General features: G+C 41.1%; 1 protein-coding gene across 2 annotated transcripts in view; it reads left to right on the top strand.

Moving 5' to 3' along the window:
• LOC148022064 (ubiquitin-like protein ATG12) overlaps positions 1 to 15,316 on the top strand; it is a 33,499-nt gene extending 18,183 nt beyond the window's left edge. For both annotated transcript variants that reach the window (XM_087697677.1, XM_087697678.1), the window contains 2 exons: positions 14,647 to 14,709; positions 14,791 to 15,316. In XM_087697677.1, the coding sequence (XP_087553803.1) occupies positions 14,647 to 14,709; positions 14,791 to 14,850 (123 nt within the window). In that variant the 3' untranslated portion in view covers positions 14,851 to 15,316. The remainder of the gene's footprint in view (positions 1 to 14,646; positions 14,710 to 14,790) is intronic.
• Positions 15,317 to 20,810: the final 5,494 nt, after the last annotated feature.

Genomic DNA, 20,810 nt, shown 5'->3' on the forward strand with positions numbered 1-20,810 from the left:
CTGACATTTGGGGCTTTTCATGTACATGCAAGAATTGTGCTGAAATTTACCCAATTTCTTGACATTGATGCACATTGGACCCCGTGCAATTTGGGGCTTTTGCTGTTTGGGGGAAATTTGTGCACCATTTGGTCATTTTATGTACATGCGGGTTTAATTCCATGCAATTTGGACATCTAGCACTTGAAAAATTTGGGGGTTTCGCTGAAATTGCTTTATTTTTTCAAAATTGGCCTATTCTATGCATGTTAGAGACATGAAGATGTATGGTTGATGCTTTGAGCACAAAAAATTTGGGGCTTTTGTTCGCGTTTGTCAAATTTTGTGCCTGTGGGTGAATGTACAACAGAAATTGCAGCTAAAATTTGGGACTTCTCATGCAATGTGATGTATTTGTCCTTGGAACAGCTGTAATCAGTTGTGGAGTGCTGCAACACAAGGTTTAGTGCTTCTGAAAATTTATTTGCAGATCTGAAATTTCTGCTTTTACGTGGTTATTTATTGCTGATTGGTACTGGTTTGTACCTTGGTCACTTGTGTGACAGTTTGGGCCTGCATTTACTGAATTTGTTGGTCACATTTGGGCTGAAAATCATGGCTGGCAGCGGTGACAGCAGTCATCTCACGCATGTTAAAAAGCTTGAAGGAGCACATAACTTTGCAGTCTGGCAAAAACAATGCTATAATATCCTATTGCAGAAGAAGCAGGCAAGGCCGATTAAGACCAAAGAGGCAAAGCCCGCAAATATGGAACTGGAAGATTGGGATGAGTTAAACGAGCTTGCACGCTCAAACATCAAGCTATCGATTTCTGATGCCTTGCTGTTTAACATTGAAGGTTTGGATTTTGCCTATGCTATTTGGACTCGATTGGAAGAACTATATGCCTAGAAGAGTGCCGCAAGCAAAGTTTACTGGCTGAAAAAGCTTATGGATTTGCGTATGAAAGAGGGTACAACAATGTCTACTCACTTGTGTGAGTTTAACTCCATTTTCAACCAATTGGTTGCCTTGGAGTTCAAGATTGATGAACAATTTAAGGCTACGTTCTTGCTTTGCACTCTGCCAGAGAGTTGGGATACATTCAGGACTGCTATGAGCAATTCTAATGCGATGCTTTTGTATGCTGATATAAAAAGTGCTCTACTCATGGGAGAAATGAATCGACAGAACAATGCATCTAGTAAGTCTTCCAGTGCTTTGCATACTAGGGGCAGATCACAGCAGAAAGGCAAATTTGATAGCAAGGGACGCAATAAATCACGTGGTAAGAATGTTGAATGCTATCATTGTGGCAAGAAGGGTCACTTTAAACATGATTGCTACAAATGGAAGAAAGAGAAAGGAAAGGGCAAGAAGACAGATGATAGCAAGGAAGAGAAGAAAGAAAGTCAACCTAAGAAGAGCAGTGTCAAAATTGAAGAGGTGAATGTAGTCACTCATGACAGTGACAGTGGGAATGACGTACTCTTTGTCTCTTCACACTTTAGTACACATGCTTTACTTGCGATATGGATGATGACATGCACACTTGGATTCTAGATTTAGGTGCTTTCTTTCATGTCACCCCTCATCGTGAGTGGTTTTTTGACTATACAGGGGGTTGACATGGTGTTGTCCATCTTGGGGACAACTATGCATGTGACATTGCAGGTATTGGCAGTGTGCAGTTGTAGTTTCAGCATGGTTCTGTCTTCACACTTTAGTATGTATGGTATGTACCTCAGCTTAAGAAGAGCTTGATTAGCACAGGGCAGCTAGATGATGATGGATTTCATACACCTTTGGTGATGGAAAATGAAAGATCTGTAAGGGATCTAGAGTGATCGCTAGAGGTTGTAAAAGTGATACCTTGTATCCTCTCCATGAATCTAGTGTGTGTGACCATGTTGTTACCGTGACCGAGCAGCCAAGAGTTTCTTTGTGGCATGGCCGGTTGGGACACATGAGTCAAATTGGAATGAAAGTGCTGTTTTGTTTGGGTTACTTGCCTTGTCTTCATTATGCTGATTTTGAGCATTGTGATCATTGTGTTTATGGTAAACATGTACAGACATCTCATAAGAAGTCTCTTTTGCTGAAATCTTCTCCTCTAGAGTTAGTACATTCCGATGTATGCCAGATGCCAGGGTTATCTTTAGGGGGAAAGAAATACTTTGTCACCTTTGTCGATGATGCTACACGAAAGGTATGAGTTTACTCTATTCGTAGCAAAGATGAAGTGCTTGACAAGTTTCAAAAATTCTTGGCATTGGTTGAAAAGTAGATTGATAAGACACTTAGGTGTCTTCGCTTTGACAATGGTGGAGAATATGTGTCCAAGGCCTTTCAGGCATTTTGTGACAGCAAAGAGATAAAGAGGGAGCTCACTGCCCCTCATAATCCACCCTAAAATGGAGTTGTAGAGCGTATGAATCGGACCATACAGGATAAAATCCGTACTATGCTCTCTCATGCTGCATTACTCCATGGCTTTTGGGCAGAGGCTATTATGACAGCTGTTCACTTGATTAATCGGTTACCAAACATGTCTTTAGGAGGGGAATCCCTCAGGAAGCATGGTTGGGGAAGGCACCTTCATATGCTCACCTGAAAGTGTTTGGCTGCGAGGCTTTTGTGCACATTTCTAAAGAAGAATGCAGCAAACTTGAGCCAAAGTCTTGTAAATGTATTTTGCTAGGATATGGTGACGAGGGTGAAATGGGGTATAGATTATGGGATCCTGAGAAAAGAAAAATAGTTCGCAGTAGCAATGATGTTATCTTCCAGGAAGATTGCATGCATAAACAACCAGAAAAGACTGAGGAGGTCCGTAGGGTTGTATTCCGAGAAGAAATACCTTTTGGACAGCAAAATGTGCTCACTGTATTTACAGCAGCAACATTTTATTTACAATAGCAAATACCTGCTGTAAATGAACCTGCAAATGTAGAAAATGTCACAAGGACGTGAAAATTTGATGCTTTGCTTATGTTTAATTGACATTTGATTAAAGAATTAATCAAATGTGCAATTAAAAGATGCACATGTGTTGCATATGTGAGGTGCAAGCTACTTTTTCACAGTTGAAGGCTGAAGGACCCTGTGAAAAAGATGGGTGTCAAAGGCAAAAGTTGTAACAAGTTACACTTGTTAGATTCTAGGTGAATTTTGGTGTCAGTTTGCCCCTAGGACCATTAATTGGCCATTAAGTGTCATTGGTGACATTAGGGACTAGGCATTAATTAATGGATTAATGCTTGTCCAAGGGGCAATTAATGCATGGGGCCACTTTGGGTTGCAAATGGGCCTAGCCAATTAATTTTTGGATAGGCAAGGTCAATTTTTTGGGCATGGATTAAGGGCTGAATTAATTTTCAGAATTAATTAATTCTGAAAATTAATTAAATGGCTGGAAATTGCTGAAAATGGATTAAGAAAGCTGCCACTTGGCAAAACTTTCCCATGCAAGTGGGGGAAAGGCTAAATAGGGCTGAAGGGAGAGGGAAATCTCGTTTTTTCATTTTGGAGCTGTTAGATGTTGCTGCCAGCTTTTGGGGCCATTTCCCAGCCATTGGAGACCATTTTGGTGATGGAGATTGCATATTCTTGACCTTGGGAAGCTGACAATTACTGCTGATGCTTTTTCTCATGAAGATCACAGTCTTTGATGCTCGTATTGTTGTTGGTGCATCTGTTTGGGGCTGGTATAGCAGGGCAGCAGCTGATTTTGATCAGTTATTTGCGACAAATCTCAAAATTTTCTCTCTTTACAGCATTCTCTCATCTCCTTCAGCCTATGCTCAGCCATTCTCAGCAATTCTCAGCCATTTGGAGGGGATCTCAGTCATTTTTGGTGGGCTGATCTGTAATTTTTTGCAGTAAACCCTAATTTACAGCAGAAATTAGGGTTAATTTACAGCAGAAATTAGGGTTTAGCAGCCACCTTGGGATCCATGTCACAGATTGAAGGCTCAAGGGACTGAAATCAGCAGCTGATAATTGAAGATTATCAAGGGATTTCAGGAGCCAGCCCATCTCGAATTGATTTGGGGCAGCATTTGGCCAGCCAAAGGTCAAATTGGAGAAGAAGTCCTGGGTGAATCAAGGGGCAAATGACCCAAAAGGCTTGCTGGTCATTTATGGCAGCAAGAGCAATTGGTTAGCAAGAGGAGATTGAAGAATCTCGAGTTGTACTTCTCCCAATTGAATGAAAGCTAAAGAAATACCGCAAGGGGCGTCGATTTTGCGGCCAATAGGGTGTCTACTGTCCAAGAATATTATGATAAAGTGTGTATTTCATTTTATTTGCATTTATTTGTTGCTGTAATTAACTCTTAAATCAGGTTATCACCACCCATTCCAAGAAGGAAGGCTGGTTTCATGGTTCCGTTGCCGGGATAAACACATCAAATCTCTTGATTTGGTGGGCCCAAGGCACCCGATTGCAAGCCAAAGCTTTGTGCTAGTACTGATTTTTGTGCTCAGTTGAGAAATTACAGCAACATGTCTTCATACAGTGAGATGGAATCAAGCAGTGATGATGCCTCTCAGTATTGACATTCTCATGGGAATGAAGAAAATGCAATGTCTAATTTTGGACAAGGCTCTCATGATGGACAACAAGCTGAAAATGTTGCTATTGGGCAAGATGCAGGGTCTTCAAGTTGTCATGAGGTAGATGCCCAGCAAGGTGAAGAGGAATTTGATGACCAGCTCAAGAATCGGATGAGGACAGCAGCAAATCTCTTTGCTGAATTGTCAAAGGATCCTTAGTTCACCCGATTTTTGAAAGATCCGAAGAAGGATAGCAAGGGCAAGAAGAAGAAGTCCACTTCTACACCTTCGGGACAGCAAGGTGCACCGAAGGTAGTGCCAAATCCTTCACTTGAAGCTCCTAAAGAGGCCAATGAAGCTAAACAGTTGGTATCTATGGGGCAAGGAATGCAAATGCAAGGCCATTATGGAAGTGCCAATCCAATGGATTTTGGACAGCCAGGCATGCATGCTATGATGGGGCAGCCATGATACTTTGGTGGTAGCACGATTTTTCATGCAATGGTTGGCCAAGGGCCGCATACGGGAATGCATGGCACAAATCCCTATGGTATGCAGCAGCCAATGCATGGTGTGCAAGGCCCATTGTATTCGGGTATGGCTGGAAATGTGCAAAACCCTATGTATGGTAGCATTGGCTTGATGCCTGGGGCACAAAGTGGAATGTTTGGCAATGCATCTGCACCCTCGAATGCTTATGGGGCTCAAGGAATGACTGCTGGTCATGCAAATGCTTCATTTGGGCTTGATCATGATGTAAGTACAACAAATGCACCCTTTTTGCAGCAGCCAGTGTATGACAACTTGACTCCCAAAGGAGAAGCAAACGACTATGATGAGGGTGGAAAAGCAGTGAAGTTTGAGTCCTCCAGTGGTGCACAAGATAGGCTGAAAGCTTTGATTTTCATTCAGCAGTTTGATGTAGCCTATTCCGGGGGAAACTTCACCGAATCCTCTAAGATTCGAAAGGCAGCCACTTTCTTGAAGGGGAATGCATTGCAGTGGTGGTCCATGCTCTTGATGTAAGGTAGAGCACCATCAACATGGGTACAATTCAAGCAAATGCTTGCATCGAATTGGTTGACTAGTACCTTTGAGGTGGACATCATGACAGCTTGGAACAAGCTTGATGCAAAGGAATGCAAGAATTTAGAAAAATACAATAAGAAGTTTTGGGATGCATTGCTGCCCGTCACTTCTTATTGGTCAGTTCCCCTTCATGAGCAGGTGGAGAAGTATGTATGTGGTTTGTCTAAAGGAATCATGGATTTTTGCATTAAATCCATTGTTTCAAGCATGTCTCAGCTGATAGAAACTGCTACTACAGCTGATACATTGCTGTGTGGAAAAGATGCCGGCTTTCAAGACCGTGATGAGTCAAATGTCAAGAAAATGAAGGCTGAGAAAAATGGCAGATCTGAAAATTAGGCTGAAAAGAGGCAAAAACAGCAGCAAAGTCCTTCGAAAAGTGTGGCACATGTGAACAAGAGGGACACATTGCTAGGAATTGGCCTAATCAACAACAAGTTGATAACGATGATAGCACATGAGAGAATCAGTGATGTATGGAATATCACACTGGGTTGCATGTGATGAAAGATCGGACATGCATTGTATGCTAGCAAGTGAAGCGTGGTAGGCAAAAGATGCCGCAATTTATTACAGCTTATGTAAGGATAAAGTATGCGTTTTAGAGAACTTAAGGAACGTAAAAGGGAGCAGTTGATCACCATGGATGTGTGTTGTATTTCTTAAAGGGTGATTATGTATTGCTGCGTTTTGAAAAGTCATGGCTGAAAAAGATGAAAGGGCAAACGAGAATGTATCTACAGTTCAGAATGAGGAACTATGGACCTTTCCAAGTGTTAGAGAGGATCAACGATGTGGTATATCGGCTGAAATTGCCTCTACACTAGCGGATACACTATGCCTTTCATGTGAGCTTGTTGAGGCCTTTTTATGGTGATGTGTCTAAGGATGTAGGTGCTGAAATTCAGTCCAATGAAGAGGAGTTGAATAAGATATTGGTATCTGAGCAGATTTTGGCACATAAAGAGGAAAGGCCAAAGGTAAAGCTTCCATAAGTTGTTGGGTGAAGTTTCACAACTGTTCACCAATGGATGCTAAATGGATGGAAGAGGATGACTTGGCAGACCATCCTCAATTGTTGCAGCTTTACCTTGATGCCTTTCAGTTAGAGCCGACTTTGGATCGGGCTCTTTCAGGTTTAGCAGGGCAAGGGTCCAGAGTACCACCTGATACTCAAGGGGGAGGTAGCGCTTCCACTCCTCCAGGAATGGACTGCTCTTGTGTATAGTGGATCTCGGATGTATTCAGCATGCATCCGAGGTACTGTGATGACAATATGTTTGCCATGAGGTCACTATTCAGTGTACTAGTCACTATGGTATGTATGCAGATGGGTATGGTTTTCACTGCAGCTCTGAAACTTTACATTTGCATCAAGTTATGATCATGAGAGACTGATTACCGAGTGCTAGTTTTCAGTGTATGATCATTACTTTCAATGGTATTCAGCTGGTTCTATGGACAGCAGCATGTGTACTGAATGCCATTGACAATTCAGCCATGGTTTCGGCTCGATTTATGCTTTACTATGGTTGTGTAGTCAGTACTGTTGAGAAACAAGAGTTTGGGATGCATCCGATGAGTTTCTGGCAACAGTTCTGGACTATTGAGCTTTATGCTATGTTTATGCTGGCTGGAAATTTTCAGCAAATGGTGGACGAGATAGTTAGCCAGCAGTGGCCAATGTTGTGTTGACTATGATGCCTTGTGAAAATTCTAGTGCAATATTGTTTGCTTTGACACATTATAGTGCAATCGAGGACGATTGCAAGGATTTCAAGGGGGTGGTTTGTCACGAGGACGTGAAAATTTGATGCTTTGCTTATGTTTAATTGACATTTGATTAAAGGATTAATCAATGTGCAATTAAAAGATGCACATGTGAGGTGCAAGCTACTTTTTCACAGTTGAAGGCCGAAGGACCTTGTGAAAAAGATGGGCGTCAAAGGCAAAAGTTGTAACAAGTTACACTTGTTAGATTCTAGGTGAATTTTGGTGCTAGTTTGCCCCTAGGACCATTAATTGGCCATTAAGTGTCAGTGGTGACATTAGGGACTAGGCATTAACTAATGGATTAATGCTTGTCCAAGGGTCAATTAATGCATGGGACCACTTTGGGTTGCAAATGGCCTAGCCAATTAATTTTTGGATGGGCAAGGATAATTTTTTGGGCATGGATTAAGGGTTGAATTAATTTTTAGAATTAATTAATTCTGAAAATTAATTAAATGGCTGGAAATTGCTGAAAATGGATTAAGAAAGCTGTCACTTGGTAAAACTTTCCCATGCAAGTGGGGGAAAGGCTAAATAGGGCTAAAGGGAGAGGGAAATCTCGTTTTTTCATTTTGGAGCTGTTGGGAAGAGGTGTTGGACTGTTGCTGCCAGCTTTTGGGGCCATTTCCCAGCCATTGTAGACCATTTTAGTGATGGAGATTGCATATTCTTGACCTTGGGCAGTTGGCAATTGCTACTCATGCACTTTCTCCTGAAGATCACAGTCTTTGACGCTCCTATTGTTGTTGGTGCATCCGTTTGGGGCTGGTACAGCAGGGCAGCAGCTGATTTTGATTAGTTATTTGCGACAAATCTCAAAATTTTCTCTTTACAGCATTCTCTCATCTCCTTCGGCCTATGCTCAGCCATTCTCAGCAATTCTCAGCCATTTGGAGGAGATCTCAGCCATTTTTGGTGGGCTGATCTATAATTTTTGTAGTAAACCCTAATTTACTGCAGAAATTAGGGTTTAGCAGCCACCTTGGGATCCATGTCACAGATTGAAGGCTCAAGGGACTGAAATCAGCAGCTGATAATTGAAGATTATTAAGGGATTTCAGGAGCCAGCCCATCCTGAATTGATTTGGGGTAGCATTTGGCCAGCCAAGGGTCAAATTGGAGAAGAAGTCTTGGGTGAATCAAGGGGCAAATTACCCAAAAGGTTTGCTGGTCATTTATGGCAGCAAGAGCAATTGGTTAACAGGAGGAGATTGAAGAATCTCGAGTTGTACTTCTTCCAATTGAATGAAAGCTAAAAAAATACTGCAAGGGGCGCCAATTTTGGGGCCAATAGGGTGTCTACTGTCCAAGAATGTTATGGTAAAGTGTGTATTTCATTTTATGTGCATTTATTTATTGCTGTAATTAACTCTTAAATCAAGTTATCACCACCCATTCCAAGAAGAAAGACTGGTTTCAGAAAATAATGCTGGAAATGAGCAGTTAGCCATTGCCCATAATGATGAGCCACTGGACGTGTAGGAACAGCCAGGACAACAGGTTGTTAATGCTAATTTGTAGGCTGAAATGCCAAGACAGCAAGCTGAAAATGGAAATTTGCAGGTTCAATAGCCAACAGACAAATGATCATTGGGTTAGGGGATTGTCTAGGGCTACTAGAAAACCTGATAGATTTGTTCCTATACAAACAATGTGGCTGATTAGGTCATGTGGACAGATTGTGGTGAACCGTCTTGCTTCAAGGAAGCAATGGATAGACATGACAACAAGAAATGGTATAAAGCCATGTTGTTAGAGATGGAATCTCTTGAGAAAAATGGCACTTGGGACTTGGTGCAGTTGTCTAAAGGGCAGAAAATCCTTCCATGCAAATGGGTTTACAAGATGAAGGTCACTTTTGGTTCCTTGCCAAAGTACAAAGCAAGATTGGTTGTAAAGGGGTACAAACAGAAACATGGTGTTGACTTTGATGAGATCTTCTCTCCTGTAGTCAAGATGACTACATTGAGAATCATTTTGGGCTTGGTTGCAGCTGAAGATATGGAGCTCATATAGATGGATGTAAAGATTGCATTCTTACATGGTGATCTGTATGAAGACATATACATACAGCAGCGTGAAGGGTTTGTGGCAAAAGGAAAAGAGAAGATGGTATGCAAACTCAAAAGGAGTTTGTATGGACTGAAACAAACACCAAGAGAATGGTATCATAAGTTTGATACATTTATGCAATCTCAAGGTTTTCATAGAAGTCAAGTGGATCACTGCTTATATACCAAGAAGGCAGTAGATGGCAGCCTGATTATCTTGGTTCTGTTTGTTGATGACATGCTGATTTTTGGCAGGGATACTCATGCCTTGGACTCATTGAAGCAAAGTCTTCATGGTAGCTTTGACACGAAGGATCTTGGTGATGCAAATCACATTCTTGGCATGCGAATACTCAGAGATAGGTCAAAAGGATTACTCTACCTATCTTAGCAGGAGTATATCTCCAAGGTTTTTGCAGCGTTTTAATATGGAAGGGGGGGGGGGAGGGGGGGGGAGACAATTGGGGTTCCATTGCCTCCATATGTACATTTGATGATGAGAAGGCTGAAATGGCCAAGATACCATATGCTTCAACTGTTGGCAGTTTGATGTATGCTATGGTTACTATACGTCCTGACATTGCCTTTGCAGTGGGAATGTTTAGTAGATACATAGCAAACCCCGGTAAAAAGCATTGGGAAGCATTGAAAGGTATTATGAGATACCTCAGAGGCACAAAGGATTTGTGTATTTGCTTTGGAAAGTAGAAGGCGTCTATCGTTGGCTTTACGGATGCAGACCATGCTGGTCATGTGGACTTTACAAAGTCCACTTTTGGGTATATGTTTATCTTCACAGGAGGAGCAGTCTCTTGGATCTCCAGGCTACAAACGTGTGTTGCATTTTCTACTACAGAGGCAGAGTATGTGGCTGCCACCGAGGCATGCAAGGCAGCTTTATGGCTTTCATATCTTGTAGGAGAGCTTGGCATTACAGAGTTACCTGTTCTCCATTGTGATAGTCAGAGTGCTATCTGTCAGAAGTGGTGCAGCAATGGAAGCGTGAAGAATATGCTGAAATAAATGCTGAAACACAAGATAGAAGAAAGAATGAACACAGTAGACAGATGAGAACTCAGATGTATGCTCGGGAAATAGAATCCATATCGAACACGAGATAGCAGCATACAACGGTGAGTCACTGGCTGCGTGGGCTCCTCAGCACCGGCTCCTCTCTCCCAGAAGGATCTCCACTGATGGCTGAAGCACCAAAGACTGTGGAGGAGGAGCCCTATAAATAGCCACAAAAGTGGGGAGCATAAAATGCAGGTCGGCCAGCATTTAATGCTGGTCGGCCAGCAACAAATGCTAAATAATACATCATAAATGGCCATAAAATACTGCATAAAATGCCCAGCCTCTAACACAGACTCACACCATGAGCTGACTAATATCTGCTAACACCCTCTCTCAGATCATGTGTGATCGGATACAATGAAATAGTACAATGATGGAGAATCATAAACTACACAACAAAGAAACACCAGAAGGACCATGGATGTCCAAGCGGTGAGTGGCCAGCCCACCACCAAGAAGCCTCGGAGAGTATCTGATGTCGATGTCGATCGTACCAACAACACCTGAAAATAGAGAAGACTCATAGCAGCTCTCTGTGTAATGTCACCTATGTCACGCAGGACATACAAAGCCAATCTGCCAAACATGTCTCTGAACATGTGACCATGGAGTTCCCGCCTTTGGCCAAACCACCAAAGTGTCCCCGCATGTGAGCTCCAGACGAAAGCCTCTCGCTCTCTGTCAAGAAGAACAGCTCATCATGAACCCAGAAATCAACACCAGTCTCTAGGATTTCACTGCCAGATACCGTCGATGCGTCAGGGACGTCCCTCTCTGGAACCTGTGCACCTGTATCAAAATATAGATGAGGCACGGCAGCCCCACCAACACCCGCTCACACTCCCTCTCTGGCACCGAGGAGTCGTGAGGGATGACCGCATCACCACCACTAGAAAGCAGCCGAGGAAGGGGCCACCAAGCCCTTCCCGCGATCCGAAGAAGAAGATCCCTTCCGCGCCTTGGACTTCTCCTTGGTCGGACGATCGAAGTCGGAGTCTGATGAAGGAGGGGACTCATCGGTAGAGTCACCATCCCGCTTCGTCTTCTGCTCCTTCTTCCTGGAAGCCGCTAACTTCTTGCAGTCCTTCCGCAAATGTCCCTTCTTGCCACAGTGGTAACACTGGGCCTTCGACTTCTTCTTCCCGTCACCCCTCTCTGAAGCTACATAAGCCTCACCTCCATAATGTGCCGGAAGCCGCCCCTGTAATCTCAAGGATGCCTCATGCTCAAGAAGCATCGAGGTCATATGTGTAAAACTGACAGGAGACGATGATGTCTGCGCCCGCAAAGCATTGGCCACTCCATCATACTCCGGGGGGAGCTTGTAGAGGACCGTCCCGACAAGATGCACCTCGGGAAGAGCAGATTGCATGTGCCGAAGCTGGTCCTGTACCTGCGTAACACGAAGAAGAAAAGATTGAATAGTATCTTTCGGCTCAAACTTCATCTGCTGGAGCTGGCCATAAAGTGTGACGGCCCGCATGGTGGAAGGTGCCTCGTACATCTGCTGCAACTTCTGCTATACTTCAGGAGATGTCCTACAGGAGGTAACCGCCGGTAAGACCGCTTTAGAAATACACCGAAGCAATGCCGAGTAAGCACGGGCATCGTCCGAGTCCCATGTGAGCACCGCTTCCTCATGGTTGTCCTCATCAAAGTCTTCAGGAAGAGGAAAAGGACGGAGAGGTCGAGCAAGAGCTCCACAGACGATGTACCATAGCCGCTTCTGCACAAACCAAGCTTTCATGACAGCACTCCATGTGAGGTAATCAGGTCCATGTAACTTATCTTCACTTGAGGTGCACGGAGGGGCCATCTGGAGGAGGTAGAAAAGAGAAGTAGAAGAAAAGAAGGTCGTTTGGAGAGTGAGCACAGCCAAAACGCAACCAAAAACACCAAAAAATAGTGAGTTCACATGCAATATAACCCAAAGGCTGACCAAAATAAGCCAAAAGCTGCTGCACAAAACAGTGAAAAACTGCCAAAAACAGCAAAAACGGCCTGAATAATCAGAAAAACAGGCAAAAATAATGCTGTAAACAGCAAAACACAGGCTGCAAACTGAAGAAACAGGGTCTAAAGACTGTTGCCAGCAGGTTGATGAATGAAACACGGGCAGCAAAGAGTGGAACAGGAGTAAACGCAAATCTGTCCAGAAAAACGCAAAACGCAAATGCTGAAACACTGTCGCCAGCAGCAAATCAGCAGTCGCCAGTAGGAAGGACAGCTGCCTGATCAGCAAGAAGGGTGTAAATCGTGAAATCAGCAAGAAAACACAGCACAAATAGGTTGCAGCCTGAAATCTGATACCATGTCAGAAGTGGTGCAGCAATGGAAGCGTGAAGAATATGCTGAAATAAATGCTGAAACACAAGACAGAAGAAAGAATGAACACAGTAGACAGATGAGAACTCAGATGTATGCTCGGGAAATAGAATCCATATCGAACACGAGATAGCAGCATACAACGGTGAGTCACTGGCTGCGTGGGCTCCTCAGCACCGGCTCCTCTCTCCCAGAAGGATCTCCACTGATGGCTGAAGCACCAAAGACTGTGGAGGAGGAGCCCTATAAATAGCCACAAAAGTGGGGAGCATAAAATGCAGGTCGGCCAGCATTTAATGCTGGTCGGCCAGCAACAAATGCTAAATAATACATCATAAATGGCCATAAAATACTGCATAAAATGCCCAGCCTCTAACACAGACTCACACCATGAGCTGACTAATATCTGCTAACACTATCATGCTAGCACGGAATCCCATCTTTCATGCAAAGACGAGCACATACAGGTGAAGTATCACTTCATTAGAGATGTACTTGACATCAAGAGGATTGAGCTTGTCAAAGTGCATATAGATGATAATCTTGCAGATCTTCTCACGAAGGGTCTTTTAGTAGAGCAATTTGCTCGTTGTCGAGAAATGATGGGAGTTGGATAGGTATATGTATTTCAGCTTTGTACATACCTAGACTTAGTTGATTCTTTTATCCTCTTAAGACACATTGCCTTCAGGTGGGAGGTTGTTAGGAATAAAGGGCCATCGTGCCTTTTATATGTGCACGGGTGTGAACACATCCTTAGCACATTTGTACTTTCATATATATCTATCTAAAACCTAAAGAGGTATCCTAGTCTTTGTACCAAACATCAAAGGTGTTGTGCTCACTCTCCTTTCTATTGCTCTCTACTCTTTGTGTGTGTTATCTGTCGCGTTTACTCAGCTCCGTCAGGCTCCATCAAGGACGATGAGCTAATGCTGGAGAAAGTGAGACTAGCTCTGGAGATTTTTTGCATTGCAACGGGAGCGAAAATCAACTGGCAAAAGTTGGTTGGTTTCCTTACGGACCCGGATTGTAGCATGGAGTGGGGTGTTCACTCGGGATTTAGATGGGTGTGCAAAGGGTAGACCATCCAATACCTAGGATTCTAGGTGGAACTCGACATCACTCCTGCCCAACAGTTTCTTTCAATCCTCGATTCTATCAAGCGGAAGCTGACCTATTGGAGTACTGTGCACCTTTCCTTAGTAGGCCGAGCCCTGGTGATCAACCGGATCCTCCTAGCGGCGGCTTTGTACATCGCCTCGTGTTGGTGTTTTTCCTCGTCTTGTGTAGTTCAGCTTCATTGCCTAGTGCGGGAGTTTCTCTGGGCCGAATCAAACTGTTCCAGGGATTCTTGGGCCAAGGTGGTGTGGGCGACCATCATCCGATATCGGTCTGAGGGAGGGCTTGGGATCATAGATCCAGAGTTCTAGAGCCTGGCATTTTTGGGCAAGCTAGTAGTCCGCGGGCTCACACTAGGAGGGCAGACCTGGAAGGTCCTACTGCATGAGGGTCTCTAGGAGTGCAGATTGTTTAGTGATACTTTGGAGTGTTGCAAATTTATACTTTTGATAGTGCTTATGAGCTGATTTTTTTTTGTATGTCAGTTTGTCAACATAAACAATGTTTTAAAACTTTTTGTATATGATAGTTTGTCTACATAAACAGTACTTTTTTGTATCAATATGAGCTCACTTTATTTATTTATTTGTGGGCATGTCAGTTTGTCTACATAAACAGTGCTTTTTCATATCAATATGAGCTCACTTTCTTTATTTTTTTGTGGGTATGTCAGTTTGTCTACATAAACAGTGCTTTTTCACCTAGTCCCGATGAGACAGTTTCTGATCTGTATGAGGTAATGGTGTTCTAGAATGTGTATACTTTTCCATGTTAAGCTTGCACGATGTTTGGTAATATGCGCATGCGATGATTCCAGAATTTTGGCATTGACGGAAAACTTGTGGTGAACTATGCTTCCAACATGGCATGGGGTTGAGAGAGTAAGTCGGACATTATAAGAGCAATGAAGCTGTGGGACTGTCAAACATCAGCTTGGTGTGTGGGTGTTGGTGGAGCAGTGAGCTCCTGGCGAAATGCTCTTCCAAAATGGCATGGGGAGTGAAGGTTGACTGTTTTAAGAACAAGGAAGCTGTGGGAGGTATCAACATGAGGTTGGCATTGAGCTTATGTACACGTGAGGTCTTTCTCAAGTTTGAAGCCTAGGGTAAGGGTACAGCAGGCTGACGTCCTATGAAACTTTTTGAGAGGCTAATGTGCAAGACCTATACATAGCTTGATAGCTTAACATTGTAAATTACACTCTGTATTTTTAAATAGCTACACTAGTCATAATGCCAAAATGTTCTTACAAGCAAAAGATATAAAAGGGTATAACAATGGGTCAGAGATCTATTTCAACACACTTCTAATTCTCATGAAATGCAAATAGCCAGTCCTATGCACATTCTCTGTAAGACAGATCTCTGTGGCACACGTCGAACACATTCACACTCCAACAAGTATGGAGTTGCTCAAAAGATTTTTTCCTAGGTGAGCTTTCAAATGACATTCTACTCATTATTAACCCTTTTTCCTTAATAGGGAATTTGGTGAGGTTATATGCTTTGTTGCTTCAATTTTTAATCCTTGATAGGGAATTTTATAAGGGTATACATACTTTGGTGCGTTCATTTTATGCTTGGTATCCAAAGTGATGATTTACTCATACTAACCCTTAATAGGGAATTTATAAGGCCAGACACACTTTGGTGCTTGCTTTATAGGTTGGTATACAAAGGGTTTTTCAAACCTTGTAGGATGCATTACCGATTGAAAGGTTTTTGGCACAAGCCTTTAGGTTAATGCTTTGTTTTCAAACTTGTATGTTGCTTTTGATAAATAGCCCAGAAAGTGAAGTTGAGGCAACATTGAATTAAGTAATTAAAGATACCTATGCATGTTCAAAATCAATGCCATGTGCTTAAATTGACAAGTAGATCGGATGTATTTAATGTTTTACCCTTTATCTTGCTTCTCGTGCCTTTGTTTTTCATCCACAATTGTTCCTTCAGATGATAAAGCAATTGTTTTTTTATTTGCTCAACTTTGTCTAAAATGCTTTAACACTTCACCTTTATTTTAAGGGCATTTAGAGGTTTTGAACGAAAACTCCAATTGGAAAAATACTAAGGTGCCTATTTTTGGGGAGTATTTCACGACTTGGCAAGCATTGGGATCCACCTATTGACACACATTAGCAACTCCAATGGGAAATCCTACATTTTCTTTTGATGGGTAGAAATTTTACACCCCTACTTGAAGTATAATGCCTTGAGAAGGGTTCTATGGTCTTCAAAACCATAACATGTTGTATATGTAGGATTGGAAAATGTTTTATTCATTTTGGATGGTTTTCAAATCTTTTGGCTAGCACAAAAGCATATGGTTTCTTGAAAGAATCAAATTCAATCGTGATAGTGTTTAGTTTGTGTCCACTCTCTCCAAATATTGTGGAATATATTGAAGCTCTATGAAATTTTCCAATAATTGTTTGTTAGTTCTTGAACCATTTAGGACCCCGCCAATTTCAATTATTTGAGAAATAACATTCAGTGGCTTGAGAACAAGTCTTTTTGATTTTTTGTTTAAGATAGGTTAAAAAACTTGTATGTTGTTTTCTAAAACTTATGAATTGGTGTTGCATTGACATTGTAAGCATTCAAGAATGATTAATGTGGTCCAATCCATGGTGGCATTGAACTTTGAATATTAAAAAGAAGAATCCTTTTTGCTAGTAAGATTAACAATAACAATTCAAACTCACCATTTATCAAATAGTGAGGATGCAAAACCGAAAACAAAAATAAAGAAAGTATAATCTCTCGCATTAATGGATTAAGGATTGATTAAGATAGACATACCTTGTCTCAATGCAGAAAGGTTGTTTTTGGCATAATTATTAAATAATTGATCACCTTGACGATCACTTTTGTGCCCAAGACTAGGTGTATCACTAAGTTATTGAATGTGATTCCTTTTTTGGTAAATCAAATCCCTTAGAAGATAGTTATTAAGAACAACATGATTGCTTGCAGTCTATTTCAAAAGGGATGCCCCTATACTCTAGGGTTCAAGAAACATTGTTCCATGTAGATATTCTTATTTAGTTAGTATTGTTTGATTAGGTGGACTTGATCTTACACCTATAGTCTTACACTGTATTGCACGAGGAGTATCCCATAAGCAATAGTTAGTGCATAAACAAACATGTGTCTTCACACATTGTGGCCATGACTTTCTAAAAGTTCTTAAGCTTTAGGTTGCTTAAGTTCACTATTGTTAATGTGTTGCAAATGATGTATGCCTTCAAACACCTCTGTTTTTAATTGACACGTAGACATGAATAATGAGTGGAATATAATATGGGCATGCACACGTCGATTCTAATCCTTGTGTTTACACTTAATCATTGCTCCCAAACAATGTAGCCAAATGCATACAAATTGAAGGTTGAGCCATAGACAATTTTCTTTAGAAAGCTTATTGCAGTGCCACTTTTCATTAAGAAAATGTATGAAACCCTTGACCCTATTCTTGACATTGTGCTTGTTTTAGGATATAGAGAGTTGGAAAGCTTGGGGTACATTGAGCCTCTTCAAACCCTTCCTCCTTAGTACAAGGACCCTTTGTATTTGATAAAAAATATGCATTCATCGATCTATATTATGGTTGCCTTAAAACTTGGTGTATTTATGATCAAAGATATACATTCACCAATCTATACCATAGTTGCCCTAAACTTTAGTCTAAAAGTACTTTTCAATGGTATGCAACCCTAGATAAGGAGGCTTGGTATGTACATGTATAAGTTGAGGTATATCATCCCAATCATGTGTTGTCAAATCCATGCATACTTGTAAGATCGTTAGTCCATGTCCCACTTTTACTACTTGTCTACTTTTTTTTGGTTTCCAATACATTATATTTTTTCTTTCGTTGTTGATCAACCCATGCTCATTGCCATTTGTCATTCTAATCTACTCGAATACTGGGATAACCATGTTTAACCATTTTAACCATTCCAGTTTTCGTAATGTCACACAAGACTCACGTTTTTCAATTTCTTGCCCCTTAAGTGCATGATGTTCTACAAAATCTAGTCATCTTGTATCTTTACTTGTGACTTGTAGTAATTAGTTTTGTATCTTTACCTACATTTTGAAGCATGTGACTTTAGCCTAAAGCGAGTGCTTGCATCTATAAGCTATTCTATTCAAGTATTATTGAAGTGGACATATTGTTATGTTTAGTGCTATCCAAAGCTCATTTTCAATGTCAAGATTGGTTCCCTAATCCAAATATTTTCAAAAGTTGCTCAAAGTTTGTACTAGCCATTCAACAATTTCACAAGAATAAATTCCCGTGGTCAAGGTGTTGGGTGGCTTTGGAGCCACAGATATTGTTTTGACTCTCTTTAACTCTATAAGTTCATTTTTAGTTTCAATTTGTATTGGAGGATTGTTAGACAATCATGAAACACTTGGATTGCCCATAGGATTTTCAATGAAACATGGCTATCATATCTTCTAGGATTTAAGAAGCAATCTTAGGAAGCCAATGAATCCCAAGTAAAAATGCAACATCAATTTTTTATTTGTTAGTGGATGGTACATTTGTGCTCAGCTTTACATACTTATTCAAAACGCAAAATCTTCCAATCATCCTACAACCCTCATCATACATAAATGCCATCCTTGGAAAATGATTTTACCTATGCAATTAAGCTCTTGGAAAGCACTACATGCAAGAACTTTCTATTATGTTATGATTTATTTGATTGGTCAAGCTACTCTAGATATTTGGAATAGGGGCATGGATGCTTGGCAGCTTAGATTCTACAAATAGCTAGACATGGTATTGTGATAATAATTCAAGGACACAAAGTAGTGATTTTCATAAACCGTATTATTCAACTAAGCATACACAACCTTTAATGGACATGGAATGGGCAACATCATGCCTCCTTATGGTTCTCTTCTTATACAAAATTCATTGTAGGTTCTTTTAAATAGATTTTGTTGATGTATTGGATTGAGCATTCTTGATCTAGGCGGCTTGTGATGATGTAGCCATTCCTACTAGGGGTCTCTTCTTTCAATTTGGTGTGTTATTGGAGGTGTAAGGGCCTATGTTGTTGGCGCAACATGCTTGTTTAAAAAAGAAGAGGCTAATATGAGAGCATTTGCCAAGCATAAATTCAATTTTAAACTCGGTACATCATCCAACATGCTCCCAATGCCCCTTGGAGTGAACAACTATGACTTTATATGGTGGGTGTTATTTTTAATCTATGGTTTTTCCTTTTCTTTCTTAGCCTTGCCAGTAAATTGTTTGATACAATCCCTTGTCAAAAGCATGCCTCTTGGTTAGATACACCTAATGAAGTTCTTTGTACTTTGCCCCTAAGTTCAAATGTCAAGGAGGCTATGTTAACTTAAAGCTTGCTTACCTTTGCTTCTATGTGATTCAACTTAGTAAGTGGCTCCCATGGTTTGCACTTTTACTAGCTTTTGTGTGTCCTTTTTGCATCCTCCAACTCAAAATTAGGACACTATATTTTGTTAGATTGGTCTTCTCTATCTCTAGCTATACAACATGTAAAAGATTTGCATATAATTTGTTCTCCAAGCTCACTATTCCATGTTAGGGTATTGAAAAAGGAAAATTCCTAATTACATCATGGGGCCAAAATTAAATCAATGGGCCAATATTAAGGCTAGGATGGAAATGACATGTATGGGACTAGAGCACAATGATGAAGGAAGCATCTAAGCTTCAACATGGGGCTCTAAAGCACAATGATGAAGGAAGCATTTGAGCCTCATCCCATGAGAGAGAGAGAGAGAGAGAGAGAGAGAGAGAGAGAGAGAGAGAGAGAGAGAGAGAGAGAGAGAGAGAGAGAGAGAGAGAGAGAGAGAGAGAGAGAGAGAGAGAGAGAGAGAGAGAGAGAGAGAGAGAGAGAGAGAGAGAGAGAGAGAGAGAGATGTCTACAGTAGGTGCAATGACTTATTGGACTAGGCAAAGAGTACACCCCTTTGTAGGTTAAATCACCAACACTATGAAAATGAGAGAAACAAAAACTCTATAGCTACATCATGCACATGGGTACTAGAGATTATGTGGGCACATTTGGTAGGTTGTGACCTTATGGTGTCTTGAACCAATTAGCTAGATAGCATGATGAGAATATTTAGAGTAGAAGTTATTGCACATGTATCCAATGACACGTGAGATTGGAGCCTCTATGCCATAACTATGGTATAGTGCTCTGGCTATTTATGTCACTTAATGCATATTTGTTAAATAGTCCTTGATGGAGTCATATTCATCGAGCAAAGCTACAATAATAATTGTGAGAACACCCTTTTTGAGGGGATGCTTACATTGATTACATCTAGTTGAGTCATTATGCTTCTCATTTTGTTTACACATTCCACCAGTTTAGTCTATCAAATACTATTTTTAGTTCAATATCTTGATATTTTTCTTTAATGCCAAATGTTTTATTTAGTTAATCCCAGGCTTCATTAGTAGTTTTTTTACATTGATGTGATGGATGAAACTAGGAGCCAAATGTAACCTATGAGAGATAATACTTTTTGCTCGAGATCTTCTCTATTTAATGATTTTAGAGTTCTTGAAGTCCATTTTGTGAGAAGTTGGAAATTTTTTTAATTAATGTCGGATATCACTAAATTAATGTTGTGAGTACCCTTTCAAATTTTAATCAATTATGGAAGTAGCCACTCATATTAGTGGGTACTTCCATAGTTGATTAAAGAATTAGTGATTTGGACCTTTCTTATTGAGAGTGGCGTATACTCTAGCTCTTTCCATATCGGATTCCATTGTGGGATCTTTATCATTACTATCCTCCTTTAGGTTTTTTTTAGCAAC

Source organism: Lygodium microphyllum, chromosome 17 (genome assembly GCF_053477565.2).
Source record: "Lygodium microphyllum isolate KBCC chromosome 17, Lygodium_microphyllum_v1.1.10, whole genome shotgun sequence".
NCBI classification, from domain to species: domain Eukaryota; kingdom Viridiplantae; phylum Streptophyta; class Polypodiopsida; order Schizaeales; family Lygodiaceae; genus Lygodium; species Lygodium microphyllum.